The sequence below is a fragment of the Odontesthes bonariensis genome, chromosome 21 (genome assembly GCF_027942865.1).
Source record: "Odontesthes bonariensis isolate fOdoBon6 chromosome 21, fOdoBon6.hap1, whole genome shotgun sequence".
Taxonomy (NCBI): Eukaryota; Metazoa; Chordata; class Actinopteri; order Atheriniformes; family Atherinopsidae; genus Odontesthes; species Odontesthes bonariensis.
Window position 1 is genome coordinate 22,199,862 of NC_134526.1, and position 18,484 is coordinate 22,218,345.

Here is an 18,484-nt window from a genome sequence, read left to right on the forward strand (position 1 = left end):
GGTAACTGTCATGATGCATTTCAACACCGTGCAAATGACTTTTCGGATTATTAAATGAGCTAAATGAGCTGAAAGTGCAGCTCTGCTGGTATAGACTATGGACCAGGGGTTACAGGAAGATTAAGATCCAATTTATTGGTCATGCATACACACGAAATTTGTCCTCCGCTTTTAACCCATCCTGGTTGGCACACACATGCACACACTCAGAGACAGATGCCAACCTGGAGCGATGGGCAGCATTCAGCGCCCAGGGAGCATGGGGGGTACGGTGCCTTGCTCAAGGGCACCTCAGCCGTGACAAGGAGGTGGACTGACATCCCTCCCTATCAGTTCCACCAATCTTTTTTGAGTGGCGAGAGTGGGAATTGAACCGCCAACCTTCATGGTTATTGGACGACCGACTCTAACCGCTGAGCCACGACCGCCCAAGGGAATGGCAATAATTTCATAGCCTCTAAAATCATAAATCTGGAAGTTTACTCTCAAAGAGTTCCTTTCATGAGGATTTTTATTTTAGAAACAGACACCTACATTCAACACAGAGACACAATGACCCAGAGAAATGACACCAAGACACAAAACCTTAGAGTTACGAGCGACTCTACTTCAGGCAAAGACATTCAGTTTGAACCGCTCCTCACATGATCACAATACAGCCAGTTAACAGGAAATAACTTGTCATCAATGTAACTTTTAAATATACTAAAAGTTACTAGTACAAAAATGTAAGGCAAAATTAATTCCTATATGCATTGTATTGAGTGTTACTGTATAACCTGTAATAACCTCCAACCTGTTTTTCTCTCTTCCTTTCAATGAGGGCATTGTGTGCTCGTTATATGATTAAACAACTTTAAGGAGGATACTAGGGAAGATGGTACGGTGTTAAGATAGCCTTGGCTGCAGGAAGGGAGGGAAAATAGATAAAAATGCTTTAACATATCAAAGGAGCGATTACGCACTAATCTGCATTACAACTGAATTGTTTTTGCCCCAGTGGTCAGAGCAGCTCTGTACTCTTTACTGTGTTGCTCTCTCTTGCAAGATTAAAAGCATCTTATCTCCTCAGTAAATAACTGACTCTGTGCCTTACTAAAATTTCCACCACAAGCTGAACTTTAAAAACCTGAATAAAAACACTGATTGCATCGAGCCTTTGGCAGTTTCTGTTTGTCTGCAGTTCGCTGCACCTTTTCTGACCAAAACATAATGGAAGTTAACGCCACCACGGTGAAAGGTGTTAGAATAAAAATGTTTTTTTTTTCCAAACTTCGTACATCAAAGAGGAAAACCTTTAAATGGCCAGTGGCCAAGTTCTTTGAAATATGTGAGTGAGGACCACCCTCGGTAAAAGCCAGTTCATGGTTTCTGCATCTGTTCACGAGCAAGCCTGTGTAACTTAGAGCTTCAATTTTTCAATTTTGTTTCTCAAGTAGGATCGCATGATGCAGTTATGAGTAATGAGTGTCTCCCCTGCAGTCAGAGCACTTATAGTTTATAAAAACAGGGAGATCTTATGATTGGGAAGCGAAGCTAAGTAGCCGTTAGCTACGGCTACCAATCAAACAGCTGCTCAGATGAGGACCACAGATGAGTTTTCACCATCTAGACCTCAAAAATGTCATAGTGGTTCAGGCATAGGCTGTGTGTATAAATAAATTGACATATTTTCATTTTTTTTTATCAGTTAGTTGTGTACGTTGTTGATATTTTCTCAACCCGGGAAGTTCTGTGTTGCTAGCATCAGCGCGAGCACCGGTGGTGGCCCAATGTATCCTGCTGCTGGTCAGCTGTGACTTAGTTATGCCAGTCCAATCAAAATATACCACAAAGAAAGACATTTGAAATCAATAAATAGCCTGAAATAATCAAACGCCATCGTAAAAAAATCTTTGCAAAAGTCTGACACCACTCATCAGTGGCAGGATAAGTTGGGTGACCACCCTGCACAAAATGACACTACAGTTGAGAATATAGCCACACTGCACACAACTATATGATGCAAAAGTGTGTCAAATTAAATATTATGAAAAGCTGACTTGAACTGCTATTAAATTCTTAAAGGTTAAGTTGGTTTTGATCGAAAAAAATGTTCTTATCCGTGTCCCCGTCCTCAATAGCTGTTAGCTTAACTCTCCTGTCAACATTTCCTCTTAGTTTTCCAAACTTAGAGCGCTCTGACCGCCGCCTGCTGCAGGTTAGACACCGACACTTCATAAATAAGCTATGAAACCCCAACTTGAAAAAAGAAAAAAAGAAAAAAACCTTCCAAACCGCATGATGGCCCAAATACTTGTGATTGCGCAGACTGAGCACGTAGACTACGCATGCTCGTGGATCTCTTTCATCCAGAAAAAAACCCCAAAACAGTAGAATAAAGAGTGACCTTGTTTAGAGAAGAAATTTTACAGAAAAATTGCCACTATTCGTGCCTGTGCAATGTATTGTAGGACAAGAGTCCCCACAGCCAACCCGAAAGGTAGAATGAGGAGGACATTTATCATTATTATTTATTTATACTTCTCTTGACCTCCACTTTTCCTGTTTTATTAGTGTTTTTTTTTTTTTTTAAGTACACCATCCAGATGTAAACCAAGTTTTCTGTTAACAGCTCTTTGGAAATCAACTTGTGGGTGCAAAAATGCTATTTCATTAACTTTGAAAGAACCTTAAAAACGACTGGAGAAATACTGCTCAAGACCACTTCCAAAGATTCCGAGAAAAGTCTGGCTCCTTGGAAGCAAAATATAAAGAAATGATGTTTGGATCGAGACTTTTGCACAATACTAAAAGTTAAGTACGATGTCACTCACTTGTGCAGACAGTTTGAAAACCAGAGAGGACCTTCTCTTGGTTAGTAGTTATCCCACATACACATAGCATATATCAGAACTCACAAAATTGTCACCGTATGACATTAATATGTGCTTATTTTGTAGCATTTTCCCAATTTAAGGAGTTTGTGAGCTTTACACTGTGCATCAGAAGAGTTTAGTCACGGATGTTGAAGGCCTTCTTAAATTCTCCATCAAACAGCTGCTTCAGTTGGCCGCCCATAGCGAGGAAACTGGCATTATTCTGCAACAGAACACAGCAGTTCATGTCACGGTTTTATTTCTTGGAAGGGAAAACCTTTGGATATTCAACAGCTTGGGTACTGCATCGGGAAAGGATGGAAACTTCCATCCGTGCATGCTTTCTCACCCGGTTGAATGTTGCACAGTTGGTGAAAATGAGGTGGACATCAGACACAAACTGGCCAACGGTCTGGTACTGATTCCCCTGCAGTCTGTCGGCTATGCAGCCCAGCCACATCGGAGTCTTGACATAAACGGAGTAGTTTTCTATCTGTGGACATCAAGCACAAAATATGCGGCGTTTATTGTCGAGTGTCAGATTACAATAAGACAGGAACTATCAGTCATAGTTGGAAAGAGACTTACATAAAGCCCGGGGTTTGTGGCAAATGTCTGCTCCTTGTCAGCATTTAACAGATACAGGAGGAGATACTGACATTCCTGTTGATGTCAGACGAGAGGGGTGAATGACAGCAGTGTGACAGAAAGACAGGCAGTTAGATGGAGCGATCTACAGACAGGAAAAGAGACCAATGCTAACCAGTAGGGGTGGGCGAAAAAAATCGATTCATGTACATATCGCGATTGTCACGCCCACGTGACTTTCCACGTTTTTACTTTTATGTTTTATCATGTTTTAGGTCTTGGTTTTTGAATTCATCTTCAGTTAGGTTTTGCCATTGTTTTTCACTCACTCAGTTCGTTAGCTTCACTCACTTCACCTGTGTTTTCCCATCAGCCGCACTCATTCACTAATCACTCCCAGGTCCCTATTTAGTTTCCAGTCTCCCCTGTCATTTTGTGATTTCCTTACCATACCTACCTACCACGACTCCTGATTTTGACACCCTCATGCCATGCCACGACCCCATGTATCAAGCTAAGTATTTATTCCATGCCATGTCAAATTATTTGTTGTGTCACAGTTTAGTTTTTGAATCCGGCTCAGCCGCGCTTTGTTTTGTCCTTTGTTTTTTGAATTAATAAATCCAAGTTTGCTTTTTGAAAAGTCCGCATCCGTGTCCTACCTTACCACCCCCATTTGACAGCGATATATATATTTTTTTTAAATGGGATGATTTTAAAAATCGATTTTTCTCTCCTGAATCGATTATATTACGTCAAATCTGTGTCCAGAAAAACTTCATCGATTCATTACATTAAGTTACGTTAAAACTAGCCCACATTTGTGCTGTGTGGACACTTCAATTCATTTTGTAACTGTAAACTTTAAAAAATGTCTTTTTGTCTCAGTTGAAATAAATGTCAGCTGCTGGACTGACTGACACAGACTGATGTGCATTGTTTATGGGAACGGCATTCATTCTAGAAGTGTAGGATTCAACTTGTTTGTTTTTTTTAAGGAGGAAGAAAATTGCAATTACTAATTATATCGAATCGCAATACTTGGAGAATCGCAATTATCAAGAATCGTGATACAATCGAATCGTGACCAAAGCATATCGTCCCAACCCTACTAACCAGCATGTGCTGAGATATTTGGCGGCACACGACAGCTTCCGTCGCCCGCTCATCGGCGTAGCGGCACTCTTGAAGCGTTCTGAAAACGCAGAACGTGCACATCCACAGCCGCTCGTCACTGTTCATGCGCAAACACACACACACACACCATACATACGACTGTTAGAGAGTGGAAAAGTGTATGATCATTCGAGTTATTATCAAATAAACTTCAACAAGAAGAGTGGAGGTGGAGTCGATGTCTGGCTTTTGCATTCATAAGCAGATTAATGCAGGTTTAGAAAACCCGTCTTGGTTGTGTCCCGAGCATGCAATTCTCACCTTAAAGTGTTGTCTTCTACGTGAGGCAGGTGACATTTCGGATGGAAGGATCTCGGGCAGTGATCACACTCAACCAGATCTTCCTCTCCTTCGCTTTTACAGATGCAACACTCATCATCATTTTTCTGATTCTCCTGCCAAGATAAACAGCACACGACAGCAGCTCTGTTCATGAAAAGGCGCCATTTTCTGTTGCAAGGTTCATTGTTTATTAAAACTCGGGTTCGGGGAATAGCTCACGGTGTCAGACAGTTGTTGCTTGTCTGAACCTGGCTGATGGAAGACTTACCAGGTCCTCAGATTGTGGTCGGCACAGTCTGCAATGGCACAGCAGAGAGTGGATCCTCAAGATTTTTGCCTGAAAAAGACAGATTAACAGTGTCTTCATCTTTGTTGGGCACAAATTAGGCACAAATCGTGAGAGCTCTCCCATTGCCTCCCTACAGTCACTCTCATTTTTAGAGCTGGGGCATAGTTTAATTAAACTGCATCATTTGCGACATGGTTCCTCTAACCTGTCTACTTGTTAGTGTCTGTCTCTTAATGTGAGCTGGAATGATGGAGTGGCAAAAGTCGCAAAAAAATTCCAAATCCTAAAAAATATTATGACACCTCACTCTTTTTTTTTTTTTTTTTTTTGGTTCAAGTTATAAGCCCTATTTTTCCCGCTAAAGTGATAAAAAAGTACCAGGTCAGGTTAAGTCAACTGTACATGACGGGCTAAATGTAATTACCAAAGAAACCAGACCAAATTCACATCAATCAGCAGATTTACTCACAGAACCACCATACAGTGGAAACCAACAAAAAGCCAGCCTGGCCACACAGTATCAAAGACAGCCAGGCAGAGACCACCATAAGCAACAACAACCAACAGTCTAAGTTAAGTGGCACTGTATATCCTTTCCAGTCATTTTTCTGTCTTTGCCATTTTTTTATGCCATAATGCTCAAAACAGACTTGGCAAAAAACTACCTTAAAAAAACACTAAGCGCGTTTTAAGGCCTCCCACGGCGCTGATTGTAATTTGCACAAAAACGTGAAAACCCACAAAACGTACCAAAGATTTTTGTACGCAAAGTGCCAGCTGAGACGGAGTTGCTAGGGTGGCTGACCCCGCAATGTCCCGATTATCTTAAAATCGTTCTCAAAAAAGGCTTCTCCGTCAAACAGTGTGCGTTTAAAAAGGAAAAAACCTACAGAGCAGCTCAGTGCCAAAACTGTGTGAAGTGCTAGCTACTTCACTTAGCTAACTGGCTAAACTGCGACCGATGGAAGTGGAAAAATCAGCGAGAAGGCTCGGCTCGTCAACATCTTAATTAACTGTAGAAATTTAATAATGTATTTTGTCCATGGAGAAAATGACATCACCTTTATTACAAATCTACGGAAGCCCAGAGCGGACGTGGTACTTATAAACTTTTTTTTTTATGGTTTTCTCGAGATAATGAGATAATTATGTCTAACACAGGCTGAAATTGCAATTTGTTTGTCTTGGAGAGATAACTTTCATATCAGCCCGCATCATTTAAGGAGACAGCTGGCTTGACTGCAGCTCAATAGGCGTTTACACCTCAGTGATCCTGCTGATATAGTCAACTTCATCAGTGACCAGCTGAGGGGACCAGGCTGTCTCCATGGTTACCGAATGATGCACAAGAGGTGCCGTTATCGTTTTCTCGTGATAATGACATAATTATCTCGTTATCTCGAGAAATCCATCAAAAAAAAGTTTATACGTACCACGTCCGCTCTGGGCTTCCGTACAAACCTATTCATTTATGTATGGCAAATTTCCCATACATAAATGCAAATACTCCAAAACTCCACCCAACTTTAGAAGTTTCTTGCATGAATTTAAAGAGTACATGAAAACCCTTACACTAATTGACACTAAACAAAGCACCACATTCACAGATATATACGAGAGGTTTTTCAAAGAAGAATAATGTATTTACATCTTTCCTTTTTTTTGTTGCTGCTGTTTTCTTTTTTCCTTTCATGTCTTTTTCTTTATTCATTCATTTATTATCCTCCCTACTTTTTTAAGTTTACTGGCATTACTAACAATAACCGTAATTCACTGTGATTTATTTATTAATTATTTATTTCTGTTGATACATAAATATTGGAGCACCTGTCTGCTGTTCTATGTATAATTGTTTGTATGTACTACCTTTTTCAATAAAGTAAGAATACACCTAATATGACAAAGTCAGTCTCATTGATTAAAATAGACGACATTAAAAGATGTTGTCTCCATTTGTTTGAAAAGCAGAGATTTGCTGAACTTATGAGAGCCGTCGCGAGAAAATTTTCGCGCCCAAGACAGCAGATGTAAACCATCAGATTGGACAAAACCTCCTTTTTTTTTTCTTTTTTTTTTTTTGCTGCAATGAAAGCAGTGTAACAAACTACATAATAGAAATGGCAAATAGTTTTAAGAAAAAAATATATTAATTCTTAAATGATCTGATTCTGACAATGAAAAAATTAAAAAGAATTAATATAAAACACAAATTCGAAACAGCACAGGAAGTAAAAGCACCAGCCTGCTGCTCTGTGGGGAACTCCATGATTTCTCACGAAGCAGCATGAAAATCAGAAGCACAGTTAACAATTCAAAATGCAACCAATCAGTAGTTTATAATGACAACACGTACAGTGTACATGTGTACTGTGGCACCACCGTGACTGTTACCTCTGTGAGATCACCGAGTGGTTTTCCGTCATACGTGATGTCTTTCTTCCAGCAGCCATCTGCCTGGCACGATGCTGCCTTCACGAACTCCACTGGGCTCATCCAGCTGGTATCGGTACGAATGCTCTTCCCAGCTGTCCCTGGTTGGATGTGCAGAATCACAGGGGGGACATTTGAACTTGTCGAAATGTTTCACGCCATCACACTGCTCACCAGAGTCGCGCGTCTCTGACAGCAGAACGCAGGATGAAAACTCATGCGGTTTTTCTCTGTTGTGGCGAGGTACGGGTTACCTGATGCAAATCGCTTTTTGTATAAGGTCCCAGAAACAGCTCCACATGTTACTCTGAACGCCATCTGGCTGCGGTCAAAACCGCCATCTGGCTGGTGCTCAACCTCTTCGTCCGTGTCCTCTCCTCCTCTTTCTTCTTCTTCTTCTTCTGTGCGAGACAATAAAAAAATGTAAACATTAGGCACACAAGCACAGCCGCTGATTAGTTACACCTTCTATAATTTGTCATAAAGGTAACTCTCTCCTGAGTATTATTTTATAAAAACTGGCACCTGTCACACCTGTGCAATTCTCTTCTTCACTTGATGACACCTGATCCTCCTGCTCTTCCAGGTTACCCTCCTCATCTTCCCCTTCCTCTCCATCAGTGTCTACATTAGAGGATTTTAGCAAATAAAAGGAGCAGTTAAGAAGCTCACGCTGCGATACGGCTGTCACGATATCCTATTTTCAGCACCCAGTTATTCTGGTAAAAAAGCCCTGGCGATAATAATGTCATCATGATCATTTTTTTTGCTGACTGAAGCACAAAGTAGAACGTCACAAAATGTAAAAATTGTACGAAAACCAATCTGCATTAGATAATGCTTAGATTGTATCATCTGAGATCGAATCACGATATTATTATCCGTGTATTATCAACAGGGCTGGGCGAGTTAACTCGTTATTATCGCGTTAACTTGTTAATTATCTAAAGCCGATAAATAGTTTATCGCGCATTAACTCAGGTTTTATTATTGTAAAAGTCTGTTGCTGTCTGCTGTGGAACCGGAAAAGAAAGTAATTGGCGGATCCACCAAACATGGAGAAGGGTACGGAACTTTTACTCGGCCATGTTCATTTTAAAGTTGGACATCACCGCTACAGGTGCTCCTCGGTCTCTGCGTGAAGCTCACGGAACTAACCGGCGCTACTTCCTGTTTTACTTGTTTCAACAAAAGCACGTATTTCAAAATAAATTTTAAAAAAACTCCTGCATTTACAGCCAAGTTGAATTGTCTTCTCAGTGTAGTAGTTCCAGTCTAAAATATCACTTAAAGGCAAAACACACAACTGATACTAGCAAGTCATTCAACGAAACAGACAGTGGAGCGAGGCTTCTACATAAAAACTACATAAAAATGCTGATGTTAAAAGTGTGTTTGCACAACAAATGTTATGGCACTTGCATTCATATGGCAGCACATTTAAAATAAAACTAAATCCTAAAAGCTATACACTACTTTTGAATTCATTTTTGGATTTTGCGTACAAATGCGATTAATCGTGATTAATCAGGGAAATCATGTGATTAATTAGATTCAAATTTTTAATCGTTTCCCAGCCCTAATTATCAAGCTTCTCCTCAACGATTATCTTAGATGTTTTTCTTTTGATATTGTGAAGCACCAGACGGACTTAGCTGTTTTCAAAGCCATTAAAATAAAAGAATAAAAAATAAAAAACTCAAAGAATAATCTTGCATCTAAACTTTGCACTAGCACAACAAACCTGTGGCCGAACGACTGGAGGTAAACGGAAGTTTCTTGGCCTAACAGAGAGGAAGAACAATGTTTTGGTTAAGAGCAGAATACCAAAATAAAAGCACTTAGTATATTTTCGTGTTTTTGCCAGCTCATTCTTACCCCTTTACTTCTTGTATTATATTTTGCCGATTTCAGTTGGCCCTCCTGTAAGGCATTCCATGAAACAAAAAAGCTCAACTGTGAGTGACGTCGTTTAAAGAGGCACAAAGAAGTCAAAAAGGAAAAGCAAGTCGTTTCTCACTGTTCCAAACCAAACCTGGATAAGGTTCCCAAGCGGGGTGCCGCTACATCGAATGCTCAACTTCCAGTTCTTGCTCTTCTCCTTCCCTGCAAACCTTTCAAATCCAGTGGGAGTGAACCACTGCTTCTCAGCCAGAATGCATTTGTCTCCTGAAACATTGACAGGACAAGACGTTCAAGTGATGCTTTTCACAGAAGGAAATGCAGATAATCCAATGACAAATTTGATTATTGCAGTTTCTTTGTGCAATCTATCCAGCATACATGGGGATCGTTTTACTTTAATGATGCCCCCCCCCGCCCAAAAAAAAAATGTACCCAGTTGGCAAAGAAATGTATCTCGACACAGAAAGTCAGTCACATCAGACATCAAGTTTTACTCTGCCTGTCTCACCTTTAGCCAGTTTTTCTCGTACAAGTGTTCCCTTCTTATGTCCACAGGTCACAGGAAGCTGGGACTTATAGAGAGGCCAGGTCCAAATGTCACCCTTCTCTCCCTTCTTCAAAGGGGAAGCTGGAAAAAAAAAAAAAAAAAAAAAATTACATCTTGTTTATTTTCCTTTAGCTGTAACATTTGCTGATTGAAACATTATAGATTTCACTTCTTGTTTTCGCCACACCAGTGAATCTGCTGCGGAACAAAAACAGTTTTTCTTTTTACGCAGAATAGAGGTGACTTACAGAAATGTATTTTCTTGGACTTTTTCCTCTGACGTGGAGTCAGCTGGGATGATGGACCCGGCTGCTCCTCCTCATCATTGGACGTGCTCACACCTCTGAGTTTTCTCTTTTTCATCCCCGAGTTTGCTTTCATCTCCTCGCCCTCTGAAAGCGCCAACCTTTCCCTTTTGTCTCTCTCCTCCCTTTCCACCTTCTCAGGCAGTTTGGGCTCAAAATGGAACGACCCTGCAGATAAATTCAAGTGAAGGATGAATCAATTATCAAATGCAGTCAACTCAAAACTCAAATAGCTGATCTTATATGCTGTTGTTGTGTTAGAGTCAACTTAGTTTCCACTACTCCCTTTTTGGAATCTGCATAGTTTAACCAGCGTGTAGTTAACTATTCCTTTGTAAGGCTGTCTTTATTTCTTTTTTTTTTCCAACTTCTTGGGAGTATAACATTTTAGCTCTTTACGCGAACCAGCAATCAGTGGCCTTTTAGTTAGAATTTTAGCTAGCTTGCTTAATCGTTTGTTTAGTCTTTAAGAACTAATCAAAAATTAAGTTCAAACTTCATTTTTCCATTTAAATCTTGCCACTTTGTCAACGGGCCTCTGACATAAGACCTGCTGTTGCTGACTGTGCCCAACATTCCGGGAGTCCCCCTGATATTGATAGTTAATCAATATCAATACACAATAAATTGTGTAGGCCTATATCTCACTAGCCAGCTACAGTATCTAACTATCTATGTCCAGCCTGTCTAAGCCTTTTAAAAAATCCCCAATTTAATATGTTGATAATAAATAAGATAGATAAACATGCAAAATAAATTAAGCATAAATTAATTAAAGAAAATATGTGTGCGTGTGTGTGTGTTTGGGGGGGGGTTCGATAAGCATCTCCCTGAAATGAGTTTTTGGAACTTGGGATGTCTGCATTCACTCGTTGATACGTGGTGCCTCTGCTACCTCCGCTGCCTCGGTAAAAGGCTAGCAGGTGAGTCTGCAGATTTGTTGTCGTTAGACAGCTGCTTTATACAATGGAAACAAACAACCTTATTTTTGTTTGTTTTTATGTCGTTTGTGGTGTAAAATCAATCATATCTCCGAAGACCACGTCTTCAAGTTATTTGGTGTCGTGATTTTTTAACTTCAAACATGATTTTGCTAGCTAGTCTCCTCCATTTTCGCAGCAATGTAACAAACATGGTATTAGCAACATTAGCTGTTACTGAAAGCGTTACCAGGGCATATCAGTGAGTTCTCTGCTGAATCACAAGGCTAACTACTTCTAACGGCCTGACAACATCAGTCTGTACAGCCTTACGATCTGAAGAGCTTACAGACTGTAATTCTTTTATTTGAACGGGACACTAGCATCAAAGGTTTCTCCGCGTTCAAACAAATTTTCGGACAAAGAAGAAAAAATTAACCGATTTCAGAGAAATAGAAAATAGATTTTTTTCTATTTAATTTGAATTAAGTTACATGATTTCTACGTCTTTTAGGGCTTCCTCATTGTACTGGGAGCGCCAGAAACCTCTGTCCATTAATACATCTAATCGTAAAGACCACTTGGGAGTTCCTGAATCTCATTCTACTCCTATCTTTTATTTATGGCTAAATGTAAGGGTTGATACAGGGCATCTGTAAACCAAGCAACTGAGTTTTATAAACCAGACAAAACATAATTCTTGTGCCTGTAGAAGAAAGAGTTAAGCATAGAGAGCCGAATCAAAATCAACAAAACACTGATGCCCATAAGCATGTCTTACCATCCATGAGACTGTTGCGCAGCAGTTTTAGGGTGGGGTTCTGGTTCAAGATAGTCTCCTTGAAGACACAACTCCAGAACAAGTGGATGTGCTCAGATCGCTCTCTCTCCAGCCAGTCTAGGATTTCATAAATGGCTTTCCTCGTGTTTTCTTTACTTCTCATGCGAATCACCTTCTGCATATACAAAAGTTTGGAGAAAACAAGTGTTGATTGATATGATCCCCACTGAAATTGAGATAATGTTTCATGATCAGCCCAGGAATGACAGATTGAAATATACATGTCAATGCTTGCTCCCTTAAAACTTCATGGTCTTGTTCTATACGGTTGCCTCTTACAGAGTATTAGTTGGACTGTTCGTAGCTCATCTTATTTTTTGAAAAAAAAATGGGATTCAGGCAATTTTCTTACTGAAAACTACAATAAGAGTAAGCTCAGTGAGATTCATAATATAAGCAATACGATGGAAGCTGATGATGCAGCCCACTTGGGCTGGATGCCCCTTTTGTGATGCGATATAGGTGCAGTGCCGGTACACGAGGATTGAGTCCATGGTAGGTTTGTTACACAAAGCACAGCGTTATACTGAAACTGTATGTAATGTAATAATACAGTTAGATTAGATTGTATTTTATTTATCCCACAATGGGGAAATTCACTTGTCACAGCAGCAACACAGCAGCAACAACAGACATGAGCAAGAAATTTAAAAAAAAAAAGAGAAAAAGCAAGTACTAAAAAGTAAAGTGACCAAAAAGTAAAGTGACCAAGTATAAATAATATTGCACATTGTGAAGTTGAAATTAATAAAATATAAATAATACGGATAAAGAAAAATCTCTATTATAGTGGTGGATTATCATGGGAAAGTCAACAACATGATCAGTGTGTGCATGTGTTGAAAAGTCTGACAGCTGCCGGGATGAAAGACCTGCGGAACCTCTCCTTCTTGCACCGTGGATGTAAAAGTCTGCTGCTGAAGGAGCTGTACAGTGATCCCAAAGTGTCATGGAGGGGGTGAGAGGAGTTGTCCATGATGGATGTCAGCTTAGCTAGCATCCTCCTACATCCTCAATGGACACACAGTTATGTAGCCTTACATTCTGTGGTCTGTTGGTGAGGAAGTCTGTAGTCCATGCAGCCAGGTGTTTTCCATCTTCACCCTGAGCAGTGATGGCTGGATAGCACTGGAGAACTAAAAAAAAAAACATGATCCTAGCAGTGCTCCCGTTGTCCTCCAGGTGAAGCAGTGATCTGTGCAGTAAAAACATTCCTGCGTCGTCCACTCCAACACCAGGCCGGTAAGCAAACTGCAGGGGGTCCAGATGTGTGCCTACCAGTGGTCTTAGGTGACCCAGGAGGATCCTCTCCGTGGTCTTCATCAGGTGTGAAGAAAATCATCCCACATAGTTAATTAAGAATTAATTAACATAATCAACACTAAATCATCCTAATAATTCTACAATATCAATCAACGGGACCATTTTGAATAAATGAAAAGGAATATATATATGTGTACCCGAATCACATTAAATGATTAAATTAAATTAAACGATATTGAATTCAACAGCACTACAAGTTTTACATTGCCATCACACTTGTCCACTGTTCGCAGTGCATAGGTTAGCCAGGTTAGCGCCGTTAGCTCTTCCATCTTGTTTGGAAGAGATCTTACGTTCCCCATGATGACAGACGGTAAGCACGGTTTATACCGTCTCTTCCACTGTCTGCGCTTCACTCCCGCTCTGCATCCTCTTCTCCGTCGCCGTATCTCTGTGGGGATCTCCGGCCGCTCCACACAGGGAATGGGTGTGTAGCGCCGGGCTAACAGCTGATCACGGGTGTAAACAAAGGAGCCAAGTTTGAATGGGTCTCCCGAGACCTCACCAAAAAGTTCCAAAAACAGCAAGATGCAAGCTACGGATGTAATAATATGAACCTCCATAGCTGCGCGCTTGCTTGAAATTTCAACGTGACACAGGGAAAACAACAAAAAGAACACTAAAACACATTAGAAACACTAAACGAGGTGAGAAAAGTTAAGAGCTGCTGTAACTAGCTGCCACTCGCGCGGCGCCATCAGTTTTCATCGATTAGCAGGATTATTATTATTATATATTATGCTCAGTAAGATGACGACAGCATTGTATTTGACTAAATGTGTTGGCAAGGTTTTATTTTGTAATTTTAATATAAAGTTTGTTAGCGATCTTGGCTCGAAGGCTAAGCTAAACTTGCTAACTTTCTCTCATGAAGCTGTGCCGAACAAGTGCTGTGCTTGACCGTGAGCTGACCAGTCGGTTTCCATATCGTTATTCTTTTTTTTTCCATGGTTTATTTTTAAACTTTTCTTATTATATCCAGAAGGTGCAATTGAAATTCAATACAATCTGGTACAATGGTAAAAACATGAAATATTGTAAACAATGATATAAACAATACCAACAACCCCCCTCCCACCCACCCACCCATCTGAGCTTAGGCTGTGCTAACAAAAAAAAAAAAAAAAAAAAAAAGGTAAACTAAGACTAACAACAACAACATACAAAAAAAACAAAAACAAAAAAACAACAACAACAAAAAGTAATAATCAACAGTGAATTATAAGAGAATACCGATTGTATTCAGGTACATGTGTTTTTGTTTATACATTTATTTTGAACTATTGTTGTACACAAACGAGGCCAGTGCACAAGGATTGAGTCCATGCTGTGCCGAACGGGTGCTGTGCTTGACCGGGAGCTGACCAGTCGGTTTCCATATCGTTATTCAGGCAATAAAAGTCCAGTCCTGAAGCTGAAAGAGTGTCGGTCCTTCTTATAAAAACGCAACACAACGCAGACAACGGTTACACGAGCATGAATCATTATTTGGGTGTGACTTGTTTCATTAGACAAAGGAGCTGAGGTTCTTGTTGCTCACTGGTTTGGACATAAATTAATAATAAACAGCACATAAATTGTATTATATTGATCAAATTTCATGGCAACTATGTGATGCAGGGTCACTATGGAATTTAGCTTTAGGTCAATAATGTAAAATGTATTACACGGGCCCTCCTTGGCTGTCCCGGCCCCGGAAAACGTTAATCCGGCTCTGCTCACCTGCCACAAGAATGTGACTTTCAATGCTAAAATGAGCATCGGAAATCCTCAGATTAACGGATGCATGATTAAATAATTACGATGTAGCCATTTTGTCATTTAAAAAAAAAATAGTTTTCCGTGTCTACTGCCACCACAGGAAACACCACACTGTATAAAGAGCCTCAGTGTTGAGTGTGTGCGTGTTCATTTCCCGCTCTCACACACACCCGCCCCGCGCCCCTTGTATTCAAACGCGGCCCATGTGAGGAGATGAGGGCGTGTGACTATACACAACAACTGCTTAGCGCCTCGCGCTGGGACACTTTACCTGGTATCTGTCTTCCGGGATCAGATTGTGATCCCTGAGCTGGCTGAGGAAGGTGTGCGGGTTCTCCAGGCTGGAAATCTCGGTTTTACGACAGTGGAAAAACCGCAGCAGTTCCTCGGACTTGAGGAAGTCCAGCGGGTCCATCGGTGGTCAGCGCAGTCTCCTTGCAGCCCTTTATAGAGGCAAACACGCCGGGTTGAAACCGAACAAGCATAAAAACTGCAGTATTCAACGCTGCATTATGATTCAGCAATCCCCAACCTCAACCATATTGAACAAGAATCAAAGTTGGAGAAAGGCGGAAGTTCTCCCTCGACCGATCAAAACCTCTGTATGGGGTCACTCCCCCAAGTGACGTTGGGAAACCGAAAGAGATTTAGCTATGCGACTTCTGTGCAAACCACAACTGCTGCAAGGACCGCACGGGTGCGCTGGACCAGCAGACTGTGAACTCCTTTGTTTTCTCTGTAGGAAGAAAAAAGACGCCAAAGTGGCCCGCAATGGGGGTATCATCATCATCAGAGTGTAATAGGATGCTTCTCTTATCAAAGGAGGGCCTTGTTCCTCAGAGCTGATTCACAGCAGGCATAGGAATTTACTCCACAGCTGTTCTGTCTGTGGGCAAGAGCCATAGATGTTTCTGGATCCTCTGAGCTTAGCAAACGCGTTCTCCCCTTTCTTTGTTGTTCTGCCTGATGGATGATAAGATGAGAGAGTGGGAAATAAAGCCTGATCATCGCTTTCACATGCATGTCCATGGGTGGAATGCAGAGAGAGGTGTAGGAAAACTGAAGGAGAGTAGTAGACTTTTTTTTTTTTTTTACTCATGACTTATGGATCCTTTATACATCAAACTTATTTCCCATTTTGGGATGAATGAAATATATTTCCATTCTATTCAGCAGTCCTTATTGGGAACGTGGCCCATGTGTATTTACGTGGAGTTTTTGTAATTATATCTACTTTTTTTTTTGGCGATTCAGGCTGTAAATAGAAATCTGTGGTTCAACTGGATGGCATTTCAATGGCTGGGGGACATTATGTCCTGTCTGAGCCTGGAGAAGATCCCCTCCTCAATCCATAATTCATACAAAAAGTTTTTGAATGTATGGGGACCTTTCCTCGAACACTTTCGGGGTCTTTCTTCACAATAAGGTCTCATTTTCACAATCCTATCTGCTCTCACATGCCATGTAAATCTTATTCACCTCGACAACTGATTACAGATAAATTCTTTATTGTCAATTTATCCCTGCTCACCCCACTACTTCCAGCTAAGATGTGTTAATCAGCTCCAGTGTGCTAGTGTCCTGATTTAATTAAATGTATATATGCATGTATATGTATATATTTATATTCCCTACCCTTGTGTATTTATGTGTACAAGAATGTATGAATGTGACTGTATGTACATATGATTTCATTATATGGGGAATAAAGGCTCGACAGGGTGGAAGGGGTTTTGAGTTCATATTGTGCTTCCACTGTTAATATTGTATACAAATGAACAGATGTATTATGTTTAAAACAAAAAAAAACAATGAAAAACAGATGAGAAAGAAAAACTGGATGGCATTTCCAATGTTCCATGAAGCGTGATCGCCCCGCTTGTTAAAAGTTAAGATAGCACACACATATAAAGCATTTACACGCCATCACAGTTAGAGTTTTAACATTGTAACTTATGTCAGGCTATTCTACTGTGAGGGCCAAATAGAAGTTGACAAATGAACATTCTGTCCTTGAAGTTGTTGTGTTGGATACAGGGGAAAAAACACGGACACGCAAAAATAGTGGAAGCACTTGAGCAATTTTGACAAAGGTCACGATGTGATGGCTCGAGGGTTGGGTCATAGGCAAGGCAAGTTTATTTGTATAGCACAATTCAACTACAAGGCGATTCAAAGTGCTTTACAGAGACATTAAAACAGTAAAACTAAAAAGCATGATTTAAATTTTAAACAAAAAAGGAAAGAAATAAAAACAATAGATAAAATCAGATAAAATCAGTAGTTAAAATGTGATTAAGTTTTGAGCTTTATTCAAACGCAGCTGAAAATAGGTGTGTCTTCAACCTGGACTTAAACACACTGAGTGTTTCAGCTGATCTGAGGCTTTCTGGGAGTTTGTTCCAGACATGTGGAGCATGGAAGCTGAATGCAGCTTCTCCATGTCTGGTTCTGACTCTGGGAACTGATAAAAGACCGGATCCAGATGAGCTGAGGGGTCTGGAAGGTTCATACTGGGTCAGGAGGTCACTGATGTATTTTGGTCCTAGACCATTCAGAGCTTTATAGACCAGCATCAGAACTTTAAAGTCTACCCTCTGATGGACAGGCAGCCAGTGTAAAGACCTCAGAGCTGGACTGATGTGGTCCACTTTTTTGGTCATAGCATCTCCAAGACTGCAGCTCTTGTGCGATAATCCCTGCCTGTCGTTGTAAGGACCTGGCAAAAGAGATCCAAGAAGAGCAGTTAACCAGAGTCCACGTGAGCAGCTGGAAAACTATATTTCACAACTTTTATACTCTTCAAAGTTTAAGAGACTATCTCTGCTTCAGTAGGCTACGCTTTTTAAATGTTGTTGATTTTTTAATGCATTGATAATGATTATAAAACATATAACAACAGGATATTGACATAGACGATTATGGTGTCTATGTACTTTGAAGTATTTATGAAGTAAAGTTTGTAACACGGAACTTTTACCTGCAGCAGAGTTATTTTTGTGAGTGTCACTTAAGGAAAAAAATCCAAATACTTCTTCCATTTCATATGAAACCTGAGATTGGCAACCGTGTTGTGTCCATATTAATACTGTAGATGTTGTACATCTTCTATACGTCCGCGGTAGAATGCATTTAGCTTTCTACCCGTCTGCTGAGGGAGCAGCATCACAGCTCAAAGACTCAAAGAAACTGTACAAACTGAAAAGTCTGGGCTGTGTGCTCAGGACCGGTCTGGAGGCCCTTGAGCTGATTTGGCAAA

The 18,484-nt window shown here is 40.5% G+C and overlaps 1 protein-coding gene across 5 annotated transcripts; it reads right to left on the minus strand.

Moving 5' to 3' along the window:
- Window positions 1-497: 497 nt before the first annotated feature.
- Window positions 498-15,843, minus strand: LOC142371248 (autoimmune regulator-like). Of its 5 annotated transcripts, none has more exons than XM_075453869.1 (16): window positions 15,497-15,842; window positions 12,082-12,256; window positions 10,324-10,548; window positions 10,037-10,156; window positions 9,644-9,792; window positions 9,502-9,546; window positions 9,368-9,407; window positions 8,149-8,247; window positions 7,878-8,024; window positions 7,585-7,724; window positions 5,173-5,241; window positions 4,884-5,017; window positions 4,563-4,680; window positions 3,447-3,521; window positions 3,208-3,351; window positions 498-3,081 (listed from the first exon to the last, which is right to left on the minus strand). In XM_075453869.1, exons 1-16 carry the CDS (start codon window positions 15,638-15,640, stop codon window positions 2,995-2,997), a joined length of 1,911 nt encoding a protein of 636 aa, XP_075309984.1. In that variant the 5' UTR covers window positions 15,641-15,842; the 3' UTR covers window positions 498-2,994. The 5 variants fall into 5 exon arrangements, with proteins under 5 accessions (XP_075309984.1, XP_075309987.1, XP_075309988.1 ...); XM_075453872.1 differs by having other exon boundaries at window positions 7,878-8,021; window positions 8,158-8,247; window positions 15,497-15,841; XM_075453873.1 differs by having other exon boundaries at window positions 9,659-9,792; window positions 15,497-15,840.
- Between the last annotated feature and the right edge of the window lie 2,641 nt (window positions 15,844-18,484).

What these genes read in the sequence shown, in the direction of transcription:
- LOC142371248 (XM_075453869.1), bottom strand. Translation starts at nt 15,640, where the DNA reads ATGGACCCGCTGGACTTCCTCAAGTCCGAGGAACTGCTGCGGTTTTTC. An exon ending in GTCCAAGAAAATACATTTCT is followed by an intron (nt 10,157 to 10,323) that starts GTAAGTCACCTC and finishes TTTTTTTTCCAG; the next exon opens with CTTCCCCTTTGAAGAAGGGA. An exon ending in ATAATACAAGAAGTAAAGGG is followed by an intron (nt 9,408 to 9,501) that starts GTAAGAATGAGC and finishes CCTCTCTGTTAG; the next exon opens with GCCAAGAAACTTCCGTTTAC.